General features: G+C 46.8%; 1 protein-coding gene across 45 annotated transcripts in view; it reads left to right on the top strand.

The window, feature by feature from the left end:
• SORBS1 (sorbin and SH3 domain containing 1) overlaps window positions 1-23286 on the top strand; it is a 221161-nt gene that overhangs the window by 132312 nt on the left and 65563 nt on the right. For 27 of the 45 annotated variants that reach the window (XR_008616329.1, XM_055081458.1, XM_055081454.1 and 24 more), the window contains 7 exons: window positions 1567-1596; window positions 7988-8160; window positions 9495-9558; window positions 11397-11471; window positions 11799-11861; window positions 21687-21734; window positions 21861-21990. Coding sequence is in view for 44 of the 45 variants with exons in the window: in XM_055081458.1 (XP_054937433.1) it covers window positions 1567-1596; window positions 7988-8160; window positions 9495-9558; window positions 11397-11471; window positions 11799-11861; window positions 21687-21734; window positions 21861-21990 (583 nt within the window). In the remaining variant the exon portion in view is untranslated. The remainder of the gene's footprint in view (window positions 1-1566; window positions 1597-7987; window positions 8161-9494; window positions 9559-11396; window positions 11472-11798; window positions 11862-21686; window positions 21735-21860; window positions 21991-23286) is intronic. The other 18 variants (XM_055081486.1, XM_055081483.1, XM_055081484.1 and 15 more) reach the window with 4 other exon arrangements.

Genomic DNA, 23286 nt, shown 5'->3' with positions numbered 1-23286 from the left:
TCCGTCCCACATGTGTTTGAGGGCAGATGGCTTATGATCAGTCTGGACAGGAGGATTTAAACTGGAAAACTCTCAGGACTGAGAGAGTGCATGGGTGGTTCTTGGTCTTCAGTGTGCATAGCATGCTGGGAGTCACAATCAGGAGGTCTTTGGTGGGGAGGCATGGGAGAGAAGCTCTGCATTTTTCAGCAAGCTTGCAGGGCATGTCCATGGACCACATGAAGGACAGGAGTTCCACGGTCCCAGACTTCTAGATCTCATGGTCACATGAAACGGTCTGGGGACTAGCCTGGGGTCGCTAATTTCTAACTTTTGCTAAATAACACTCCTGAAAAACAACCACTGTGATCTACACTGCATGCATCTCTTTCTGTGAAGGAAAGGCTATTCCACACCTCAGAAGTGTGATACCACATAATCTTTTCAGTTGAATAAATTTGATTGCTTTTGATTGCTAGGGAAGGCCTTGCCTCCAGCTTGGAGACTAGCGTTTGGGTACCATAGATCCAGTGAGCACTTTAACAGACAAGGAAACTGAGGCTGAGACGTTACGTGGTTGGTCAGTGCCATCTGGCAAGTTGCTGGCAGAGCTGAGCCTAGGGCTCTGCTGGGCTTCTGTGGTCCAGCTAGTGTGAACCTTGCCCACGTGCCCAACGTAGACGGGGGGGCTTCCACGGCTGCGAGCTCCCCTACTGTTCTGTTTACTTCTCGCCACGCTGGTTCTGGAGGGAGAGTGGGGACGCCGCCAAGGGGGATGATGACAGCACCCATGGGCTGGCAAGTGTTCTATTTTTATACATGTGGCTGCTTTATATTTAGCAGCTGTAGAAGGTAAAGGTCATTTTTGTGCTTATCCCAAAGCACATACGCACAGAACTCTCCAAAGGAGATGCTGGCCTCCCCACCGCAAGACTGCACAGGAGGGTGGCAAACCAATGGACCTCCCGCTGTTAAGGAACCAGTGGGACCTGGTGATTAGAGTTGGAAAGAAACCTGCGGAACCCAGGTTCTAGATGCAGCTCTGATTTTCGGTGTCCTCTTGGGTAGTTTGTGCCCCTTATCTGAGGTCTCTCAGCCAGTGCTGACCTACCTGCTGGAGTTACTGTGAAGATTAAAAGCGCTCACACATGTGAAAGCTCTTAAAACAATATCTGGCATTTAGCAAGCTCTCAGATGGTAGCTGCCATGGTTATGATTACATTCCCTCAAAAGGTACCAAGACTGGGGTGTATAAGGTCCTGCTCCCTCCCTTGAGACCAGGGGGGTTGAGGGCCTCCTTCAGTGATCAGATCACTTTAAGATGTAAACAACCAGAAAACAGTGCTTGTTCCCCGAATCCTGGCACAAATCTAGGGGGAGAGGGACAGGAGACACCACACCCAGATGATGAAGCCACATCAATATCCCTGTACTCAGCTGGACTACACAGCATTTTAGCATCTAAGCCCAGAGGACAGTGAGGACACAGGTTTGGGGGTCCTAACGAGTTATGCCAGGACTTCTTGGTCCTACCATGTCTGTGTAAATCTCACTTACACTGTGTATTTTTTGTTTTTTTTATCACAGAACAGCAGAAACGACTCAGTAGCCTTTCAGGTAGGTAGAAATACTTATTTACATACTAACACCTGTTCCTGCTAAAGCCATCTTCTGGCCACCACCTGATGTGTTCAATCAGTGAAGTCTTGCAAGCTTCTCTGATGTGTTGGGAACTCTGCTTATTGCTGGCTGCAAGGATGATAAAAACAGGCATGGTTCCCTGGAACTTGAAGGCTGGTGGGGGCACACTAGTGGTGCAAACTAGTAAACGTGTCCAGTGGGACAGTGACAAGTGCCTTGATCGGTAAGAACTGGCTATTCTGAATAAAAAGGACAAGGAGCTACGCTTTGGATGGAGTGCTCCTGCCTGGCCAGCGTCATTGAAGAAGCCACCTTCCTATTGCTTCTATCTCTCTTCTGGGGTGTGACAAGTCTGGGGTTGGGAAATGTGGATCAGTTCTCCTTTTCGGGTGGCAAACCCGAATGCCAATAGATGACCTGGGATGATGGACCAAGGGGAGAGCCTCCAGACCAGCAGTGCCTGGCAGAGGGTTGGGGAGCACAGCTTCTTGAACTTGAGCTGGCATCAGACCCTCCTGGAGAGCTGGCCAAAGCCCAGATTCCCGGGCCACACCTCCAGAGATTCGGATGTCATGGGTAGAGGTGAGAAGTTGCATTTCTTTTTTCTTTTTTTAAATATTTATTTATTTATTTGGCTGCGTTGGGTCTTAGTGGCGGCATGAAGGATCTTCGTTGCGGCGCATGGGCTCCAGGGGTCTCTATTTGTGGTGTGCAGGCTCAGTAGTGGCGCACGGGCTTAGTTGCCCCATGGCATGTGGGATCTTAGTTCCCCGACCAGGGATCGAAACCACGTCCCCTGCATTGGAAGGCAGATTCTTAACCACTGGACCACCAGGGAAGTCCCAGAAGTTGAATTTCTAACCAGCTCCCCGGTGATGCTGATACTTCCCTCTGTACTGACTGCACTAGAATAGCAAGTTTCATCAAGAGCCAACAATGGGGCTTCCCTGGTGGCGCAGTGGTTGAGGGTCCGCCTGCCGATGCAGGGGACGCGGGTTCGTGCCCCGGTCCGGGAGGTGCAAATATAATCAGATATCAGGGCTCACTCCCTGATAAAGTGTGCAGGATTGGGACAAGGTTGGGGTGGGGAGGGAACCCAGGAATGGGAATGTTTGGCCGTTTCCTTCCGGCTTTCTGTAGCCATAATCCTGGTTCTCCCACCTACTGATGGTGCGACCTAAGGCAGGTTACTGATGGTATAAACTACAGATCAGTTTTTAATCTGCCAAATAGGGAAAGCAGTAGTGCCTCCTGGGTTCTGCTTGTCAACAGCTTAGCACTGAGCACTGGCACTCAAGTGCTTGATAGAAATGAGTTACTGTTGTCAGTAGGTGCCTCCGTTGGCATTTTATTGAGTGCCTACTTTGTGTAAGGCACCAAGCCAGGCTCTGGGGCTGTTTCGGGGAACTGTGCTGCCCTCAAGCAGCTAATGGTGTGATATCGTGGCTTGTAACCTTGTTTTGGTCATGGGCTCATTTGGAGAATCTAAGCAAGGCAGTAGATTCATTCTCTAGAAAAAGCCACATGCATGCAAACACATGGATTTGCCGGTACTCGTGATCTCTGGGGTTGAGGACCCCTGATCTGGTGGATAGCAAAAGCCACCATTTTTCTGAGCAGCTGCTCCATGAGTTCTGTGTTCCCTCATCCCGCTGCTGTCCTTGTGATTCGTGGAGAGCCTGGTGGGGAGGACATGGGGTTCTCACACCCTCTCCACTTTATCCAGGACTTGGCCGCAGGACCAGGACAGGCCGTGGCTGAGCTCAAGGTGCCCTTTGCTGCCCCTCCTGGAGCTGCCGCACTCCAGCCCACTTCATTCCTTGGCCCCAGCCCAGATTGCTGAGAACAGGGCGGCTCTGAAAAGGAGCTCCGGTGGGCGCCTTCCTGCTTTGGGGAGTTTGAAAAGGCAACTCAACACAAGTTAGGGGACCCAGAGTTTGGTCCTGGTTCTTCCCTCTTATAGTAGCTGTTTGTCCCTGGGTAAGTGACTTCACCTCACTGAGCCGGTTTCCTCGTATGGGAAATAGGCATGTAATCCTTGCCCCTGCCTCAAAGAGGCGTTGTAGGGATCATTTGTGATGGGAAGAGCGGGGAGGGTGCTTTGCACCCTGGAAGGTGCTGTGTGAATGTCGGGGCCTCTCTATCATGCTGGCAGGCTCAGGCCACTTCCTCCGCTTTAAAATAAGCCCAGCGCTTCCATCCTCCGCTTTTGGTGCAGATCCACTAAGGGTATTTGATAGAGCGGGGCACAGCCATGTTAAGGGGGGGCTCTTGTAACTCAACATGCCCCCCACCCTCCCAAGCTTCCCGCCAAATCCTTGGCCTCCTGTTGGAATTTCGTGGGAGCCTGAGAACTCATCCCGTAAAACCAGTCTGGTCTTGACACCTTTTAAAGCTTATGGTGGTGATGCCAGAGATACAACAAACCAGTGAATAAAACAAAAAAGAAGTAGACTCACAGATGTAGAGAACACACTAGTGGTTTCCGGTGAGGGGGTGGGAAGTACAACCTATTGGGTGTAAGATGGGCTACAAGGGTATATCACACGACACGGGGAATATAGCCAATATTTTGTAATAACTGTAAATAGAGCGTAACCTTTAAAAATTGTATGAAAATTAAAAAAAAATCAGAGCAGTGTGAAATCATTTTAATTAAGGAAGATCCCTATGTCTTTAAAAACAAAGCAACTTATGGTGATGGGGTTTTCTGAAGCACTCATGAAACTGAGTCTTGCACAGAATGTCTAGAAATTGTTCTGCGGTCCCACAATGAGTGTTCATTTCAGAAGTTTGTTTGAAACCCGGGCAAAGCCCCTCCACTGAGCAGTCTGTGAAAGTCATAAACCTGAGCTCGCTGCCGGCAGTGTTTCCCCAGCTCCCACACCCCTCCTCCACACACAGACATGTCTGACCTCGGCACCGCTTTCCACGTACCCTGGAACATGGAATGTTTAGTCCTCCAGCCAGCACTCGGAACGTTTTCTTTTCTCAGAGATGAGAACCTCTCCCTCAGTCAATGAACAGATCCTTCCCGGACACATACTAATAGCCTGGGCACATCTTCATCCCCTGCCGTCTCACCTCATGGGCTCCACTGGTAGGACATTAGACTCCCCGGTGTAACCCTTTTTGCCCCCCAATCTTTTGGCCTCTCTGGTGACCATCTGACACACTCCTTTCCGTGCTGACCTCCCTCCCTACTTAACTGCCCGCTTCCTGCCCACAGACTCATCCCTTCCCCTGCGATCTGGCATCTGCCCTCACTCCCCTCCTGAAATTTTCTCCCTCAGAGAGATCCTGTGACTCTTTTTTTACCTAAGGTAATGCCACTTCCTCTGCTTCAATTTCTTTTTTTTCTTTTTTCTTTTTTCTTTTTTTTCCTCTGACGCATTACCATCCCACTTCTTGGAACTCTGTCTTCTCTGGTTTCAGTGACACCTCTCTTGTTCCTCTCCGGTTCATCTCCTATCCCTCCAACAACAACTGCAAGCTTCTGGGAACCCTTTTTTTTTTTTTTTTTTCCTGCTTTTCAGCCTGTAACTGTGACATTCCTTTGTGCGTGACTTCGGCCCTTGACTCTGCTGTCATCTCCTCCACTGACCTCTTCCATCTCCTTGCCTTCAGCCATCACTTTTGTTCTGATGGCTCCAAAATCGCCCTCTTCCGGGGCCTCTCCCTGGGCTTCACTCTCATGTTCCTTCAGGGTCTCCGGGGCACTTCTACTTGAGTGTCTCGCTGTCTCCTCAAAGTTACCCTGTCTAAGTGCAGGCAGCCTTCTCTCCCTGCCTTCCCCAGCCCAGTTCCCTTTCCTGACTTCTCTGTTTGGATCAGGCCAGGCTCCCAGGCTCGAAACCTTGGTCCCACCTTGGAGGGAGGCTAGACAGGATGTGGTTCAGAGAGGACCGCTGGAGTCGGGTGGACACTAGGCCAGATCCCGGCTTGACCATGTGCTGTTATGTGACCTCAGGCAGGCTACTTTAACCTTTCTGTGCTTTGTTCCCCTTACCTGTTTTTTAAAAATGGAGGGATGACTTAATGGATCAGTAACTGATACTCTGAAAAGCTCAGTGCAGACCGCAACACTGATAAATGGTTAGATGGGCATTCATACTCTACTGCTCTTCTGTCCAGTATGGTAGCCACTAGCCACATGTGGCCTTGAGCACTTCAAATGTGGCTAATCCAAATCAAGTGGTGCTGTAGGTATAATATACACACTGACATGCAGTGCTTGGTACAAGATAAAGAATGTATAATACCTCATTAATAATTGCTTATACTGATTACATGTTGAAATGATGTTTTAGATAGAGTAAATAAAATAAAAATTAATTTTACTTGTTTCTTTTTTTTAAAAATGGAGGGATGATGATAGTTCCTTCCTCATAGAGTTACTGGGAGGATGAGCTGCGATAATGTACGTGAAGAGCTTAGCACTCTGCCTGGCCCATAATAAGCTCAGAGTAGTGCAGAGGCCCCTGACATTTGCTTATGCCATTCCCTCCGCCAGGAGCACCCTTCACTTCCTCTTTGTCTGGCTGACCCTTCTGAGGGGTGGTGCCTGAACCCAGTTCCTCAGCGGAGTTGGATGTGGACTCCTCTGTCAGCACTGGTTGCCTCCATTCTCATTGCTGGCTCTCCTGCTCTTTCTGCCCACTAGACCGTCAGTTCCTTGAAGGCCAGGCTGGGAATGGTTCACCCCCATGTCCACAGCACATGTGAACGCATAGCGCCTGGCAGGTGCTTTGTAAATGCCCCCCATAAATAAATGACATGCCTTGGAATAACAGAACACACTAAGTAATTTTATAATCTATAGACCACACGTGGTATGTTTATTAGCTCTCTAGCTTCCAGTCCTGGATGAAATTAAATGAACTCTAATGTGCATTTAGCAGTTTACCGTTTTCTGAGCACTTGGCGTTAGCTATTTTATTAGGTCCTCACGACATCGCTGTGAGCTGGCCAGTTGAAGTGTTATCCCCATTTCTGGATGAGAAAGCAGAGGCACAGAAAAGTTAAGTGACTTCCTCAAGGGGAAACGAGAACTTTCAAGTAGTGTCTGGCCACCCTCATGTGGTTTACCTGCTCCCTGACTTCCTAGAAAAGTCAGAACTACCTGGATGTCTGGAGCACCAGGTACAGACATCTATAGGGCACTTACCACACTGTCCACACATTTTTTAAAAGGACCTAATGGGGCTTCCCTGGTGGCGCAGTGGTTGCGCGTCCGCCTGCCGATGCAGGGGAACCGGGTTCGCGCCGCGGTCTGGGAGGATCCCACATGCCGCGGAGCGGCTGGGCCCGTGAGCCATGGCCGCTGGGCCTGCGCGTCCGGAGCCTGTGCTCCGCAACGGGAGAGGCCGCAGCAGAGGGAGGCCTGCATACCACAAAAAAAAAATAAATAAAAAAAAAATAAAAATAAATAAAAATTAAAAAAAAATAAAAGGGCCTAATGGGCGGAAAACAGTATGGAGGTTTCTCAAAAAAAAACCCTCAAATAGAGCTACCATGTGACCCAGCAATTCCACTCCTGGGTATATATCTGAAGAAAAACAAAAACACTAATTTGAAAAGATACATGCACCCCAGTGTTCATAGCAGCATTATTTATAGTTGCCAAGGTATGGAAGCAAGCTAAGTGTCCATCAACAGATGAATGGATAAAGAAGATGTGGTATGTATACAATGGAATACAACTCAGCCATAAAAATGAAATTTTGCCATTTGCAGCAACATGGATGGACTTGGAGGGCATTATGCTTGGTGAAATAAGTCAGAGAAAGACGGATACTGCCATGATATCACTTATATGTGTAATCTAAAAAATACAACAAACTAGTGAATAAAACAAAAAAACAGACTCAGGTATAGAGAATAAACTAGTGGTTACCAGTGGGGTAAGAAGAAGGGGAGAGGGGCAAGGTAAGGGTAGGAGGACAAAGGGTTATTATGGGAATATATGAAATCATGTGTGTGAAACTTTTGAAAATTGTAAAACACTACAGAATCTAATCTTTCATCCAATAAATAAAAAACAAATACTGAACAACAAAAAAAGGGCCAGATGGTAAATATGTTAGGCTTCACAGGCCATACGGTTTCTGTCACAGCTACTCAGCTCTGCCATTGTAGCTCCAAAGCAGCAGTAAATAATACATAAGCGAAGAGCATGGCTGTGTTCTAATAAAACTTTATTTACAGAAACCGGGGGCTGGGCCATGGTTTGCTGACCCCTGCTCTAAGCACAGCTCCTTCCAGTTGAGAATTGGCAGACACACTGTACCCTAGCTGGATTGTTTATGGGGAATTTGCTTTGGAGCCACCAGAAGAGCTTCAGCTAATGATTGCTTTTCTTTTCCAGACCCCGTCTCGGAAAGAAGAGTGGGAGAGCAGGACTCAGCACCAACTCAGGAAAAACCCACCTCCCCTGGCAGGGCTGCTGAGAAGAAGGTGAAGGATGACAGCGGGCGGGTGGCAAAGAGCACTCAGGACCTAAGCGATGTTTCCATGGATGATGTGGGCATCCCACTCCGGGTACGAGTGCGAACCTACAAGTCCTTCTTAGGCTTTGTCCTAAGCCAGTGACAGGTGTCCACCCCTGGGTCCATGTGAACCCCGTCTGTGGGTGGCAGAGACCTCAAAAGGAGGGTCCTCGGCACTGTCTTCTCTCTAAGCCCACTGAGGCCTGCAGGGCCTCCAAGAGCTGGGTGACAACTTTTCCCAAAGCATATGTTAGCTGTTTCTAAATCCATGAGAAAAGGGTTTCATGGTCAAGTAAATGTGGGGGAAAGCTGGGTGGAACAAAGGCAGATTGCTTTCTCTGTGGCAGAACTTCTGAGAGGCTTCAGGCATGTGTGTGTTCAAGAGGAGAAGGTCGTGGGCAGTGTTTCCCAGTCTCCTTCGTTATTGTGCTGTAGTCCAGGGTTAGAGAACCCTGGGAAGAGTGCGAGGCTCAGGGTCCCTGCCACCATGGGTTCAGGAAGAAGTTCCCTTGGATGGGAGATAGCCCGTCATCCAGGGAGAGTGGGAGACTCTCGGGGACACACAGGGTGGGTTCAGCCTGCAGGGCCTCAGAACAGGGTGGGTCTCGTGGCAGCCCTGGCGTAGCCCTCCCCGCCGTGCAGACCCGCCAGCCTCCTGCAGGCCCTGGGATCCCAGGATCGCACAACCTGTGGGTGACAGAGCAGACCCTTCCCGCTAACCATCCTGTTGGGCAGCCTTCCCTCTCACCTGCTCACCGGCTCTGTGACCTTTGACTTTCTGTATCACATTTTCTCATCTGTAAGGTGGGAGTGAAAGTATCTGATCTAACCACCCGTCTCCTTCCTTGTTTTATTTTTATCTTAAAAAACAATACAGCTTTGTGGTTAGGATAGAAACTCTCTGGCATTGTATGCTATAATGGGTTACGTTTTAATGTATACATTCTAAATCTAGCCCTATGCGGGTGGCTTAGATACACTTCTACAGAGTAACCTGAAATGGGTGATAAGCATATGTTCCTTGTTTCTTACGTTTCTAGGAGCCTTTACTTCAGTTTAGTCATCTATATATGGAGAGAGGTTCTCTCTAAAAATTACCTAAGAATGGACACATTTCAAGTGGATCCTTGTCCACTGGTTTCAAAACCTGCATCCTTTTGACCAAATATTACCCCGCAGATTCAGGTCTGAATCCCTTGGTTTTTCTGTTCTTTCTCAACAGTTTTGCATTAAAAAAAAAAAAAAGATTTCAATGTAAGATCACAAAGATATATAGAATTACATGAGTTTTGACTTGAGACGTTGTCACTTTGCATTTTGCTTTCGTAATCATGGAAGTTCTGAAACGTGCTGAGATTTCCGTTTTATTTTACTCTTTTTCTCCAGAACACCGAGAGATCAAAAGACTGGTACAAGACCATGTTTAAGCAGATCCACAAACTAAACAGAGGTATTGATTTTCATTTGTAGAAGCTGTGCTGTGCCCATATGTTGACTGTTGTGGTGAGGACCTAAACTCACTTGGCCAGAAGACTGGGCCCTGCAGCTTGACCTCATTAGGCCCGGGCCTGCCTGAGCCCAGCCATGCACCTTCAGGGCAGAGGGGGCGGGGGAACTTGTGCGCCTGCCTCACATGTGGGAGCTCGGGTCGGCTCCCAAGTCCTCCCTCCCAGATGTTGGGGATGCAGCAGGCTGAGCCCAGCACTCTGCCCGCGTTCTTTAGCGTCTGCCTGCCTGGGATGTGAGCAGCTTCGACTCCCACCTGCTTCTGGCTTTAGGTGCACCTCCCAGTGTCAGCCCATGACTGCCTTGTAGGCAGAGCAAGTTGAGAAGGCATGAACTGGGGGTTAAAAAGTGTTCTCGTCTGGGTTCAGTCCCCCCAAGCACTCATGTGACCGTGGGCCAATCATGTACCTCTCTGTGTTTGTTCCCCTCCCCTTCCTCTGAGGGATGTGGCAGGGCCCAAATGAGAGCAAATTCTGCCTTGTGAAGTAGGACGCATGGTGCACCTGTATGATGGTGTTAATGTGAAAAATAATCTTCCCCAGCTGGGAGCCAGCACTTGGCAGGGAGCCCTGAGAGCCAGTCCAGAGCTGACACAACAAAGCCCGCTCAAGCTGGGAGAGTAGTGCTTCCAAATCAGGGGCCTGCTGGGCTGCCAGCAGGGGACCCAGCATGGTGGGAGAACCCCAGGCCAGTGCTCAGGCAGGTTGCAAGCCCCACAGCTCTCATCTGCCTGTGCCGCCACTCAGCTGCTGGGCAGGATGCAGCTGCACTGTGGGAAGGGTACCACTCCTCCTGCAGGCAGTGCATCCTGTCCTTCCCTGTGGCCAAATCCAGTCTGGCCGCCTGGCACAGAAGACACACGAAGGCAAAGGAAAAGCATCTGGTCATTGTCTGGTCAGCCTATGACGCAGATAACCAGTCTCTCTGATTAACCGTGGCTGCCAGCTAGCATCACTGTTAATTAGCTCCTGCAGTGTTCAGAATGAACGTGGGGGTCCTCCTCTTCAATTTGTTTCTAAATTTTGAGATGCTCAGTATTTAGTGTTTCTGAGCCAAGAGTAAATTCAGTCTTTTTGAGGGAGATGAGCTCAGTCACGGTGGTGATGCTGGCTGTCTGATCAGATGGTGTCAGTTCCACTGGTCACTTCCTAAAGCCAATGTCCATTTCCCCAGCAATCTGTGTCTCTCTCACCTTTGGATCCAGCTTTGGCGGCCCAAATGCCAAGATACAGGTGCATATGTGAAAAATATGTAATTCTGCCCCTCAGGCAGCATTGGTCCTCTCATATATTATAGATGATAACTCAACCTAAATTACGGATTCTGAGCGAAACTACCTGCCCTAGGCAGAGGTGTTTGAAAAATTAAGAATCCACTAATTTGCCCTGATTCTGATGTCTACAGCACAAGCTTTGATTTTTTAAAAAAATCATTTGATGACAGTTGTTTTCTTTACACACAATTTATTAGCATACTTAATATTTTTTGCCCATAAAAGGTGAAAATTTGAAGCTTTGTGCTAAATGCCTTTTGCTTATTGGAGACTGTATTTATGTAATTCTTTGTCCAAGAAGAGAAATGATATTGTGTCTTTAGACGTGTCTCAGTAATTCAGGCAAAAGGACTGGATTTTTAAAAGCAATTTGAATTTCTTTCATCACTGGTGAAGCTTAGTATGTTCCAGAATTCAAGGAGCCTGAATTGTGTGTGGATTCCTATTCGTTCATTCTCTCCATTTGTATCTTCCTCTATTCTCTCTACCAAACCTGCTCCTCTGCCTAGACACTCCTGAAGAAAACCCTTATTTCCCTACGTACAAATTCCCTGAACTTCCTGAAATCCAGCAAAATTCTGAAGGTACCATGAACTTAGACAGTGTATCTGTTGTCCTAGCCTTAAATTAATTCTTATAGTTCCATTTTAGGAATAAGATTTGGCTTTTAGATTTTGTTTTTATAGTCATTTTTGGTTGGCAGACATTTTATTTCACTTATTTGCATGATGTGCCATATTAAAATAACCAAGTCCTTTCTAATTCATTAATCTCTTTTCAAGTGTGAATGCCGTGTGCTTTAATAACACTAAAATAGGTAATCAGTCATTTGAAAGAATCCATTGGAGATTTGTCACTTCCTCCACTTCGTGGTGGATAGTTTCAAAATCCACTGCTTTTCTCTGCTACAGAGGACAATCCTTACACTCCTACCTACCAGTTTCCTGCATCTACTCCTAGTCCTAAATCTGAAGGTAATTAAAGGAAAATCATGTGCCTCTCTTTGTACCGATACTGTTACTTTCTTTTTCACCTTGGGGTTCTTCCTGGTGGCTAAGAGCTCTCTCCCCATCATTTGCTTCCCTCTAACCTTGTGTTTTGTGGTGTTCTCTTGCTCCTCGCCGACTGTGCTAACAGGAGTCTCTCCAGGTGGTATTTTAATCCTATTCCCTTGGAGTTTACAAGATTAATGGGGTCACCAGTGTGGCTTAGTTACGATACTTTGAACGTGTGGGGCTCTGGGAAAAGCTGCCTGTACTCAGATACCCAGGGCTTTGTATTTGGGGGCGGTCACGTGATGCTGGTGGTGGCGCACTGACTCGGGGAAGCTGAGTCATTATGGCTCATGGGCAGGAGGTAGACGTGCCAGCGTCAGCAAGAGAAACATTACCTGGTTCCCATATGTGCAACTAACTCTCCACTGGGCCCCTCTTGTCCTGGGTGTATCTCCAGGTATATCTCCTTGGTAGGGAATTCCCCAAGACATATCCAGGTATGGGATTCAGTCATGGTGGGAGATGATAGCCCTTGAAAATAAGGGTTTTGACCAAGCTAGGAACCTTTTCATGAAAGAGCTGGCTAGGAATTTGGACCTGCTGGGGGTGGATGGCCACACAAAGAATATCTAAAAGATATTCTTTTCCGGGGTAAATAGCCTAGGTGTCAAAGAAGGTTCTAAAAGGTGAGTGAAGGGCAACATCCTGAGAATTATTCTGGTCTCAGGGATTGTCTGATTTTTAGATGAGTGACCCAGAAAGAGAGGAGTGGGTGGGGTAGGCAGGAGGCACTCTGATCAAATGCTCTTGTAGGATGAGATGTTGAGTGCTCTGAGCTTCATTCATTCAAGTAGTATTGAGCACTCGTGTGTGCCACATGCTGTCCTTGGAACTGAGGACAATGCCGCGAATAAGCTGTGTCCTCTTTTCTCCCAAGTTCGCGTCGGGCAGGGAATTAGACAAGGCTACTTCATCGCATTGTGTCCAGCATGGTGGCAGTTGTGAGAGCATGTGTCCAGAAGGCCCCAGAAAACCTTGCTGGCACACAGTAGGTCCTTAGCACATGCCTGGAGAGTGTTGCTGAGTGAAGGCTTTGGATCTCAGAAGCAGAGTTAGTGCTTCTCTGTTCCAGTCAGCTCAGCAAACCGTCCTGCCCACAGCCCTTCTCATCATTGGTGAAGTCGTCCATTCAGTCATTCACCAAACTTCTATTGATCACTTAACATGTATGCGATGACACGCTGAGATGTGTTAGATACAGTGTTAGTTAAAATACCATATTCCATTTTTAGTCTCCCTGTGATGTGCCCGTCAGTGGTTTCCAGCCCTTTCATGCCTGGGGCCTATTGTGAACAAAAAGGAAAGTCTCCTGAAGGGACTGATACTTAAAAAATTAAAAGCTGTTGATTTCATTTTAATCAATGACCTCCTTACTTCCAGCAAGAGTCTATCTGGCGTGGGATAACCCAGTTTTTTGCTCTTGGGGTGCTGATGCTATAGCCAAAAAGCACTGCTTCAGAAACAGCGAACTGAACTGGACGAGTGAGAAATTTTTTGAGGGTAATTTTGATCAAAAGCAATTTTTGATTTGTGCTTTATTTGGACTTGGAGAACCCAACCCACTCATAAGATAGGATTCCTTCCTAGGGAAGATGACCAGCACACAGCATGCCTGAAGGTGTAGAATCCCGTAGACGTGGGCAGAGGAAGGCCACCTGGAGGAGTCCTGTGGAGAAAAACAGTGACTCCCGTCAGCCTGGAAGAATGCCTTAGGCCTGTCGCAGGCAGTGCCAGCAGCTTCCAGTCAGCCTGGCTCTTGAGCTGAAGACAGGGTTTCGCCTTCTGGCCTCATACCCAGAGCTGCCATGTCATCAGGCGCAGCACCTAGCAACCCTGGCTGACGATACCGTCTGCTTGGTGGTACCCGTCAAGTCAGGCTTATTTTCCCATGAGGCCTAAAGAGTAAGGGATTGGGACAGTGGTTAAGGGTGGCGCAGTGGTTAAGAGTCCTCCCGCCAATGCAGGGGACACGGGTTCGATCCCTGGTCTGGGAAGATCCCACATGCTGCGGAGCAACTAAGCTTGTGCTCCACGACTACTGAGCCTGCGCTCTAGAGCCCGCAAGCCACAGCTGCTGAAGCCCACGTGCCTAGAGCCCGTGCTCCACAGCAAGAGAAGCCACCGCTGGCTGCAACTAGACAAAGCACGGGCGCGGCAACAAAGACCCAACGCAGCCAAAAAAGGAAAAAAAAAAAAGTAAGGGATGACATGATAAGTTTTCACTTATAATTTAGGAAGCAGACCTTACCAGTTTTTATTTTCAAAGACCAAAAAGGAAGAAATCATCTTAAAGGATAAAGAGGAAGAAAATTAGATTGGATATAAAAGATTCATAATAACCAAGATGATTAGACTTCAACACAAGTTTCTAAGAAGTCTTCTTCCCTGGAGATTTTTTTAAAAACAGGGTAGGTTCTGTCTCGCCCCCGCTCTTGCCTAGATGACAGATTCAGACATAGATCACAGATGTATTCAATTAGATGAAGGCTTTTTACAAACGAGAGAAATCTTTGAGCTAGCTCACTTTAAAGAATTGTTATTTTCATTTTAATTTTTTTTAAGTAATGAGAGAGTCTCAGGTTTAGAGTTTGTGAGTTCTGGCAGGGCCTCCTCAGCCCTGCCCTCGGTACCACTCCCGCCCCGCGCTACCAGTCCAGTCGGTGGCCCTGGGCTCTGCACACCCTTCTTAACATGGGAAGGAGTTATCCCTTTCAAAGAAGGGTGTTAAAGATGCATTAGCACCTAACCAAGGCAGCCTCTACGCATAGTTTTTAACGAGCATTAAAAAATAGATTTACTCAGAAATGTGAGGTGTCATTCTGGAGTCTGTCCCCTGCGGGGAGGAGACTGTTGTTACTGCTGGTTTTTTTGTTTTGTTTGAACTCAGAATTTGAAACTAGAATTATTTGCAATAAACCTATCAAAACCTAGCCTAAGGGCTGCTGCTTTTTGTCTAAATTCTAGTTGATTATACAGTATATAAAAGACATTTCTAAGTGTCTCAAAGCTGATTCTCCTAAATAGTGAAGGATTATGTGAAAGTTTGTGTCAAGCTTAGCAACCTTACCCCACCTCCGCCCTCAGCTACAGTGAAAAAGTAAACTTCTGGCCAGACTTTCAGAAGATAAATAGAATTATCATGTCTTAATCAGTGAGATTTAAAATGTACTTTTAAAGAAGCCTGCAAATTCCAACAAGGTGCAGTCACTTCTAATCATTTTATAATCTTTGAGACCACGCTAGGGGACAGGAGCAACTGATTATTCTTTATCTCATGGGGTCCTTGGGAGGAATTAGGGCTAGGAAATTTCGGAAGAGTAGAATGAATTCAGAAGACTTATTGCTTATAATTTCTCTATATACCCTGGTCCCTAGAAAGCTTATCAAAAATAAAAAGAATTTACCAGAAATCCTTTGGGGATAACTTTACTTTCTTTTTCTTTTAAACATTCCCTTGACCCACCCTCTCCTGCCCTTCATTCCTTCCTCTCTGACCCAAAGCTACTTGTTTGTGAATTACACTCCAGTCTCTCTCTTAAAGGCACATGTCCCTTCCCAGCATCTGAGATGCCACTAGGTCTTTCTGATTGTGGGCGTGGGGAGAGGGGATATTGATAGAGACTAGAGCCTGCGCCACCCACTGCTGCACCCAAACCATGGAGGGGCTGCTAGACTGAGTCTTCAGACATCCTGCCCACGGTTTCTTCCTGAAGCAGGAGCCAGAGGGACATGCTGTGGAGAAACAGCCTCAGAAACCCCTCCACTGCCTCCAGCCTTAGGAAATAGCCCTGTGGTGGAATCCTGTTAATGGTGATAATAGCACAACCACTGCAGTGACTGTGCTTGGCACTGCCATCTCTTGAGCCCTTACTGAAGACAAGGCTCCATGCTGGGTGCATGATAATTGTTATCTCACGTTCATCCGCCCAGCAACCCCGTGAGGTAAGTCCTCATTTTTGTCAATAAAGGGTATGAGGCTCAGAAAGGTTAAATAATTTGTGGAAAATCACACAGCAAGTGGCAGAGCCAAGATTCAAACCCAGGTCTCTGGGGCCCCCCAGACATGGGTATTTTATTTCCTCTGCTGATCCCTTTCCCTCTCCTGCTGCACTGTGTTCTTGATTGGCCCCTTCGCCAGGGGCTCTCTGATGCCTAACTCCAGGCATCCAGCTTGCCCTGCTTCTGAGTGAGTCATGCTTCGCTCGGCTGAGCCAGAGTCTCCCGGTGTGGCATTCAGGAATATGAGGTTAGGAAAGCTCCCCAAGTAATTTGGCACATGATCAGGGCTGAGAACCACTGCAGTGGAGGAATGCCACCCTTTTCATCCTCCAAAAAAGGAAGGAGATACTGGCCAGGGCAAATTTGGGGATTTGAATATAGAATGAGAGTGGGGAATACAGATTGAAAAGAACTCGCTTTTCTGCTCTGAACATGGCCAGATGATGCTGGCTCTCTTGACATGCTTCATGTCAAGAAAGTGGGAGATATTTTCAAATGATGCCTCCAAATCAGCAAAGCCGAGTAACTGGTGTATTACTTCGTGGTCCATGCCAGTGAGAACCCATTTGGCCCTGTCAGGATAAAGGGCTATCGTATCAGCCAAGGGTGAAATCTCACAGACCAGCTTTTTCCCTTGCTTTTGGATGCCTCTTCCACTGCTGTCAGGCTGATGGTGGCCACTGCCGCCCCCTGGTGAAGTGACTCAAGACACAACCTCAGGACATCCTCAGGTTGTGGTGACTTAGCACGTCATAGTGGTCAGTCTCACTGAGCTTTTTCCCCGTTCCTAGATGGGGGTGCACTAAGGCAAGGATTTAGGAGGCTGATTTTCCCAAGCATATCTATATTTGAGTTAAGATAATCCTCTACTGGCCTTAAAGGATTTCTAAGAATAGCCTTATTTTGCTTGAATTCAAGCAAATGGTTCTATCGTAAAGAGGCCTGGCCAGGATCTGTGCCCGAACTCCAGCGAGTACTGCCCCAAGGAGGGGCTGAGCGCTCGCAGCCGTCACCTTTGCTCCCCTAACTAGAGCTGCCCAGAAGTCCTCTGCTTAGCAAGCGCGGAAGCCTGGCCTGCGAGATAGTTAAGAGAGAGTAGCAGTTAGTCCCTTTCCACCTTCGAGGGAGGGACGCCCCGGGAGATGAGGCTGGTGAGTTGTCTCCCAGCCCTCTGGTCCTTTCATTCCTGTCCTGCTCCGTCTCATTCTCTTTACTCCTCACATTTGATTTCTTTTCTGCATTTGTCCTCTGTAGCTATGCTAACAGCCTATATTGATCTTTTTTTCATTATTTAGAATTTGATTGCTTCTAACCAGAACATAGATGATTTGGGGGCTGTTCCCCCAAGCTCCCTGGACTCTTCCTGACCATCTTGCCCCACTCCCCCTTTTTCTTATTCTTCCTCCCCAATCATACCTAGCCTTTATACCCACCTCTGCGTACATTTTTGTTTGACCATTTTTGTTTGTTGGGTGGGCGGGTGTGTGTGTGTCTATCTCGACCCCTTTATCCTTTCTCCTCCTGAGCGTGTGGGGTAAAGCAGGAAAAGGGATTAATTTGAGCAGTGGAAAAAGATTGTGTTAAAAATGAGCCACTGATATTAGAAAAATAATTTTAAGTTTAAAGGCCTAACAAATGCATAAAATTGAAATTTAATTGATATAGGCAAGCGATTATGCAAATACTGCTTTTTGTCAGTCGTCCCATTTTGGTCAATTACACACTTTTTATAGAACAAACAGCACTTTCTCCAGTGTCTTTAAGATTATTATAAATTCTTTAAAAAACAAAACTGAAGAAGTCTTTTTTAGTCTATTTAAAGTTGGTGTGGTTGGAAAGGCAATTATGTGCCTCCTGGCAGTTTTAGGAGAGTAGCTGTCCCTAAAAGGAGCCTCCAAGAACAGATTGCCAAAGCCCAGAGGGCAATCACTGGTGTGTAAACATCAAAGCCCGGCAGGGGTCTTCAGGGCTCAGGAGTGAGTTGTTCATCCCCAGTAAGTGCTGCTTAGTGTTAGAGTTTTCTGGAAGTCACTGGCACAGGAAGTTCTGGGTATTGCTGCCAAGATTTGATGTTTGCTGCTTGGGGCTCTGAAGGACACAGTCAGCATGTGGCTCCACTACAAGTAGGGATCACAAGATCCCGGCTCTGCTGAGCCCACTAGGGCATTCTTTGAAAGGACTCTTGGAGAAATAGTGAAAGCAGGATTTCATGCATAGATGATGTCTGTGTTCATAGACAACTTGAGAAACATTTCATTTAGTGTGTCTCAACTATGGTTAAACATACACATATTTGGCCAGCTCTGGTGTATAGAAATGCAGAAGGTGAACCTTACACCCAGTTTTCCCATTCAGTGTATTTCCTGCTGCATCTCCACCTGTCCCAGTATAGACTTAGCCTGCCAGGAGAAGGTACAAGAAGCAGCAAGTGAAAGATGTAGCAAGAGTGACTTAGTTTTACCCATTTCCCTGGAGAAGAGCAGGAGGAAAGCTAGAAGTGTGGTGGGGTAACTCAGAAAACTTGCTTAAATGTCACCGGGGGGGGGCGTGTTGCAGAAAAGTAGAGCAAAGGCTTCAAGGGCTAGAAGTCAGCCTGGCCAGCACTGCAGTGCATGACTGAGTTTCAAAAGAACACCCTCCCCTGCCTCTTCCCTAATAAAAATGATAATGGAATAGCCACAGTTCTCCCCAGGATTGGGCAGACGAGGGTAGGACAAAGCCCCATCCCTATCACAGGGATGAGGGGCGGCATAGGTAGGGAAGTGGGGTCAGAAAGACCTTGAATCCATTCCTGCTTTGTCTTTCTCACTGTATGGCTAAGGGCAAATTTGCTTAACCTCCCTGGGCCCTAATTGCCTTGTCTCTAAGATAGATATTTACGTACCTCCAGGAGTTTTGGCAAGGATTAAGTGAGGCAATATTAGTAAATTACCAGTTACTATTAGGCTCTTAATAATGGGAGCAGCTATTATTTTTATTCATGAATATAGGTAAAATTTTCTTCCATTAGATTTGCAAGACAAACATTAACTATTAAAAGAATAAATTATACATCCCCTGGAACTTTTCCTGATTGCTAGTGTTCAGATGAATCTGTGCAACTTCAGTTTGCCCACTTGAAAGTCAATGAACTGAAATCCACGTGTCAGACTTGGATCCTGTGGACACTGGGAAAAATGAAAAGCTAGTTCACGGAGACGCCCCTGCCCTGTGCTAGCCTGAGATGGGGGAGATTTCTTTTTCCACTTACACCAAGCAAGAAACAGCTTTAAGAAGGTTCAGTCATTCAAACTTCTCTGTTGCCTTCACCCACCACCCCTCTCTTTCCTACTTCTTCTAACTTTCAAAATATGCGGATTAACTGTCCAAGCCATGCTGGTTTTTTTTTTCCATCTCAGAAGAACTGTTTCTCGTTTTCCTTTAACAAGTCCTCTAGAAGTCCACATTAGAAAGCTCTAGGGAGCAAAAACTTTTAAAGAGCTGAGAATTTTTTAAAAGACCTTTGAATATTTAAATGCCATTTTTCCCTCATGAAAACTGTGCTGCTTACCTCAAGAACGAGGTTATAAGTTAGCCCTCGCCTTACCATCTGCTGCTAGGCTGTAATTTCCCCACGATTCAGAGATACAGTGTTTTGAGCTAAAATGCTAGGCTGGATTTTAAACACTACTTACACTGGTTTCTAACTAAGGTAATTACTCATTTGGCAGGCACCATTTTTCCAATCAAATCTCTGCATTCAAAGCTGATTTTTCGTTTTCTTTGATGCTGTGGCATCTTATCAGTACAATAATCAGAAGTTCTGTTAAAAAGCAAAAGCAGTAATACAAAACAAAAGCAGGAGTAGCCCCCGCTCGCCGCAACTAGAGAAAGCCCACGCTTAGCAACGAAGACACAACACAGCCACAAATAAAAATAAATAAAGGGCTTCCCTGGTGGCGCAGTGGTTGAGAATCCGCCTGCCGATGCAAGGGACGCGGGTTCGTGCCCCGGTCCGGGAAGATCCCACATGCCGCAGAGCGGCTGGGCCCGTGAGCCATGGCCGCTGAGCCTATGCGTCCGGAGCCTGTGCCCCGCAACGGGAGAGGCCACAACAGTGAGAGGCCCGCGTACCGAAAAATTAATAATAATAAAAAATAAATAAATATATAATTTAAAAAAAAAAAAAAAAAAAAAAAAAAAAAATTGTGTATTTCTGGATCCCATTTTATCTCTTTCTTCTACCCTATTTTCAAAAGCTAACATAAATAAGCTTGCATGTTCAGTTTATAGCAGGGAAGGCTTGGCTAATTGGCAGAAAAACCTTAAGCCCTGTCAATATCAAAGCAAAAAGAGGGAGGGAGGGAGGAGAAAAGATATCTTGGTACCTGAAGCCCTTCCATTATTGGAGCTGGGGAGACCTGGGACAGATAAAATGGGGAGACGAAAGGGGAGATAGACTGGTTTTGAATAATACTCAAAATAATAGCAGTGTTAGCTTTATTTACATTTTATAAAACAATATTCTGGCCTTTTCTGCTCTGAAACTTAAAATGGCTTGCGTGGAGATAAGGACTTGACTGACACTTAGCCATCGACACCTTACATCGGATTCTCTGACTTGTCCTTGCAGGCTAGTTCATGTGCTTTGTTAGAGCTGTTACTGATGTTAAGGGAAGGAGTTGGGTCTTCATTCCATATTCATGAATTCTGAATTCAGGTTAGCGAGCTATTAGAAAACGGGAGAGGCTGTTTCAGCCTAACTCTTGTTGCGGAAATTCTTTGGAGGGATGTAGTGATCCCTCTTGGGATCGTGGATGTAGTGATTAAATATCCTGGGTTTCCAGGACAGTCCCAACAGGAAAACCTATTCTCGCGAGTGAACCTGCGGTCTCATTTTTAGTTCAACGCAGCCATCTCCATGAAGGGTTTATGTCTTGTCTTTGTTCTGCCGGCCTTAGCGCCCCAGTCGGTGTTCCACTTATTTAGGGATGTGTGCTGTGCCCTTGGAGAGCCATCTCCCACCACAGAAACCCATGTGGGTTTGATTTGGTCCAGAGTCACAATTGAGGCACTTTCCGTGAGCAGCACCTTTGCAGAGCAAACCGTGTAACCACATCTGCCGAGGGCATCTGGGGTTCCAAGGAAGGGGAAAGCTACTCGAGGAACCAGTTTGAGGTGGAATCAAAACAAATGATTATGAGGGGTTTCTCAAAGTGTTTTCTTAGCTGCAGTACCTCTTTGCTCCATGATATTGTATATGGAACCCTAGCATATGAAATGGGTCACAGCTGAGCTGGGCAGCTAGAAACCACACCTCCAGGCCTCCCCATCCCACCCAGCGGGCCTGGGGACGCCATGAAACTCAGCAGTATGGACCAGAGACAGCATGAGCACCCAGGCATCTATCTCAGCCCGTTTCCCACTCAGCCAGGCTGGGGACCAGCTTTGCTTGTGGAAATTCTCTCGAGAGGGCGTTTGGCTATTTGTCCCTTTGCGTTTCTGGGTGTCAGGAGCAGTCTTTCCTCAGGCGTCATGAACGTACCTTCCTGACTACAGGTCTGGTTTGGTTGGGTGGGTTCTCCAAACCCAGCTCTGAGCTGTGGTTTGCCGTGGTGTAACTTCTGGTGCTGGGCTCCTCCTCTGTCCGCTGGGCTCCCGGGTACGGCTGGATGCCGGTGCAGGACAGTGGCAGTGGGGGACGTGTCACTCGGTTCTCTTACCTTAGCCGGATGTCTCCTGATCACGTTTTGTTTTGTTCACTAGATGATGATTCAGATCTGTACTCTCCTCGATATTCCTTTTCTGAAGACAGTAAGTGACTTAGAATTTCTTGCTTGTAGGGGAGGAAGGGAGAGAGGTGGACGAGGGAAGACATCTTCCTGTTTTCAGTTTTCATCTGTTTTAAAAGTCTTTCACACCCACTTTTTCCTTCTCCAGCAAAATCTCCCCTTTCTGTGCCTCGCTCAAAAAGTGAGATGAACTACATTGATGGTGAGAAGGTAGTTAAGAGGTCAGCTACACTTCCCCTCCCGACCCGCTCTTCCTCGCTAAAATCAAGCCCAGAAAGGTAAGTGCTCTCATCAGCTCTGTGATTTTAGGTTCTCATACACAATCTCTTTCTCTGGGTCAGGCATCATTGGAGCCAGGAGTCAAGCAGACCTGAGTCTGAATCCCTGCTCTGTCACTTATTAGCAGTGACTTGTTTTTTCTGAGTCTCAATGTTCTCATCTGTAAAATGGGGATATATTTTGCATTCATAGGGATGTTGCAAGGATAAAACAAGATGCTGCATGTGACGTTTCTAGTAGTGCCTGGCTCACAGTATGCACTTAAATAATGTTGACGATGATTATCGTCACTTTTTACCTCTTCACAAGAGAAATCTTAGTCGTAGGATTTGTCATGTGTTTTTCTGCTCTGTGCATACTGATGGGGCCCATAGCAGAGAATATAATTTTAAAATGAAGCCACGCTTTTTAGTATCTATTTATTCAACACATTATCAAAGCATAAGGCTCGCATGGTTACAGTCATATCAGTCATCTGTTAATGCCCGCACCAGATGACCCGATTGTCTTTTATTGAGTCTTCTGCCCGCTGGAGCAGCCTCCTGTGCCATCTGGACTGGTGTCCCATGCGTCTCCCAGCTCCATCTTCCACCACTTCTCAATCCACGAAAAGGCCCTGGCCAAACTGAATTATTTACTTTTCCTTTAAATACACACTGTTTCACACCTCCAAACCTTTTCCATCTTCATAGACAAATGAACGGCTGTTTTTGAAATCCCACACATACGTAAGTGACATCTGCCTGAGGAATTTGATAATTAATCTGAAAGGAAGGCTGGGTATACCCGTAAATCCTTACAAGTGCGTTCATCGAGCGCCTACTGGGTACGTTCTGTGTGCAGGTTGAACCAGATGCTATGGAGGAATATAAACATACATAAATCATCGTCCCTGCCTTCAAGAAGTTTATAGCCTTGCAGGAAAAACTGAATATAATATCACAGTGCAAAGTGCAATTATGTGCATGTATAAAAATTTTGCAAATAATTTCCAAGGCTTCACGTATCCTCTGAAATCCCTCACTGGATCGGGTTAAGTACTTGTGCCAAAGGCTGCAGTTTTGATGATTACCGGATGGGGTGTGGAATAGTGAAGAAGAACATGGTTATAATAACAAATAACATTTATTGAGTGGTTCCTGGGGGCCTGGTGCTCTGCTAAGTGATTTACATGCTGAGGCATACTGTCTCCTTTAATCCTTACAGCAACCCCATTTTTCAGATGAGGAAACTAAGGTAGGTAGCGGCAAAGTGCTTGGCCCAGATCAGCTAGCTAGCAAGTGCTGTAGCAGGGT

The sequence above is a fragment of the Physeter macrocephalus genome, chromosome 20 (assembly GCF_002837175.3).
Source record: "Physeter macrocephalus isolate SW-GA chromosome 20, ASM283717v5, whole genome shotgun sequence".
Lineage (NCBI taxonomy): Eukaryota > Metazoa > Chordata > Mammalia > Artiodactyla > Physeteridae > Physeter > Physeter macrocephalus.
This window is presented reverse-complemented; position numbering and strand designations above follow the sequence as displayed.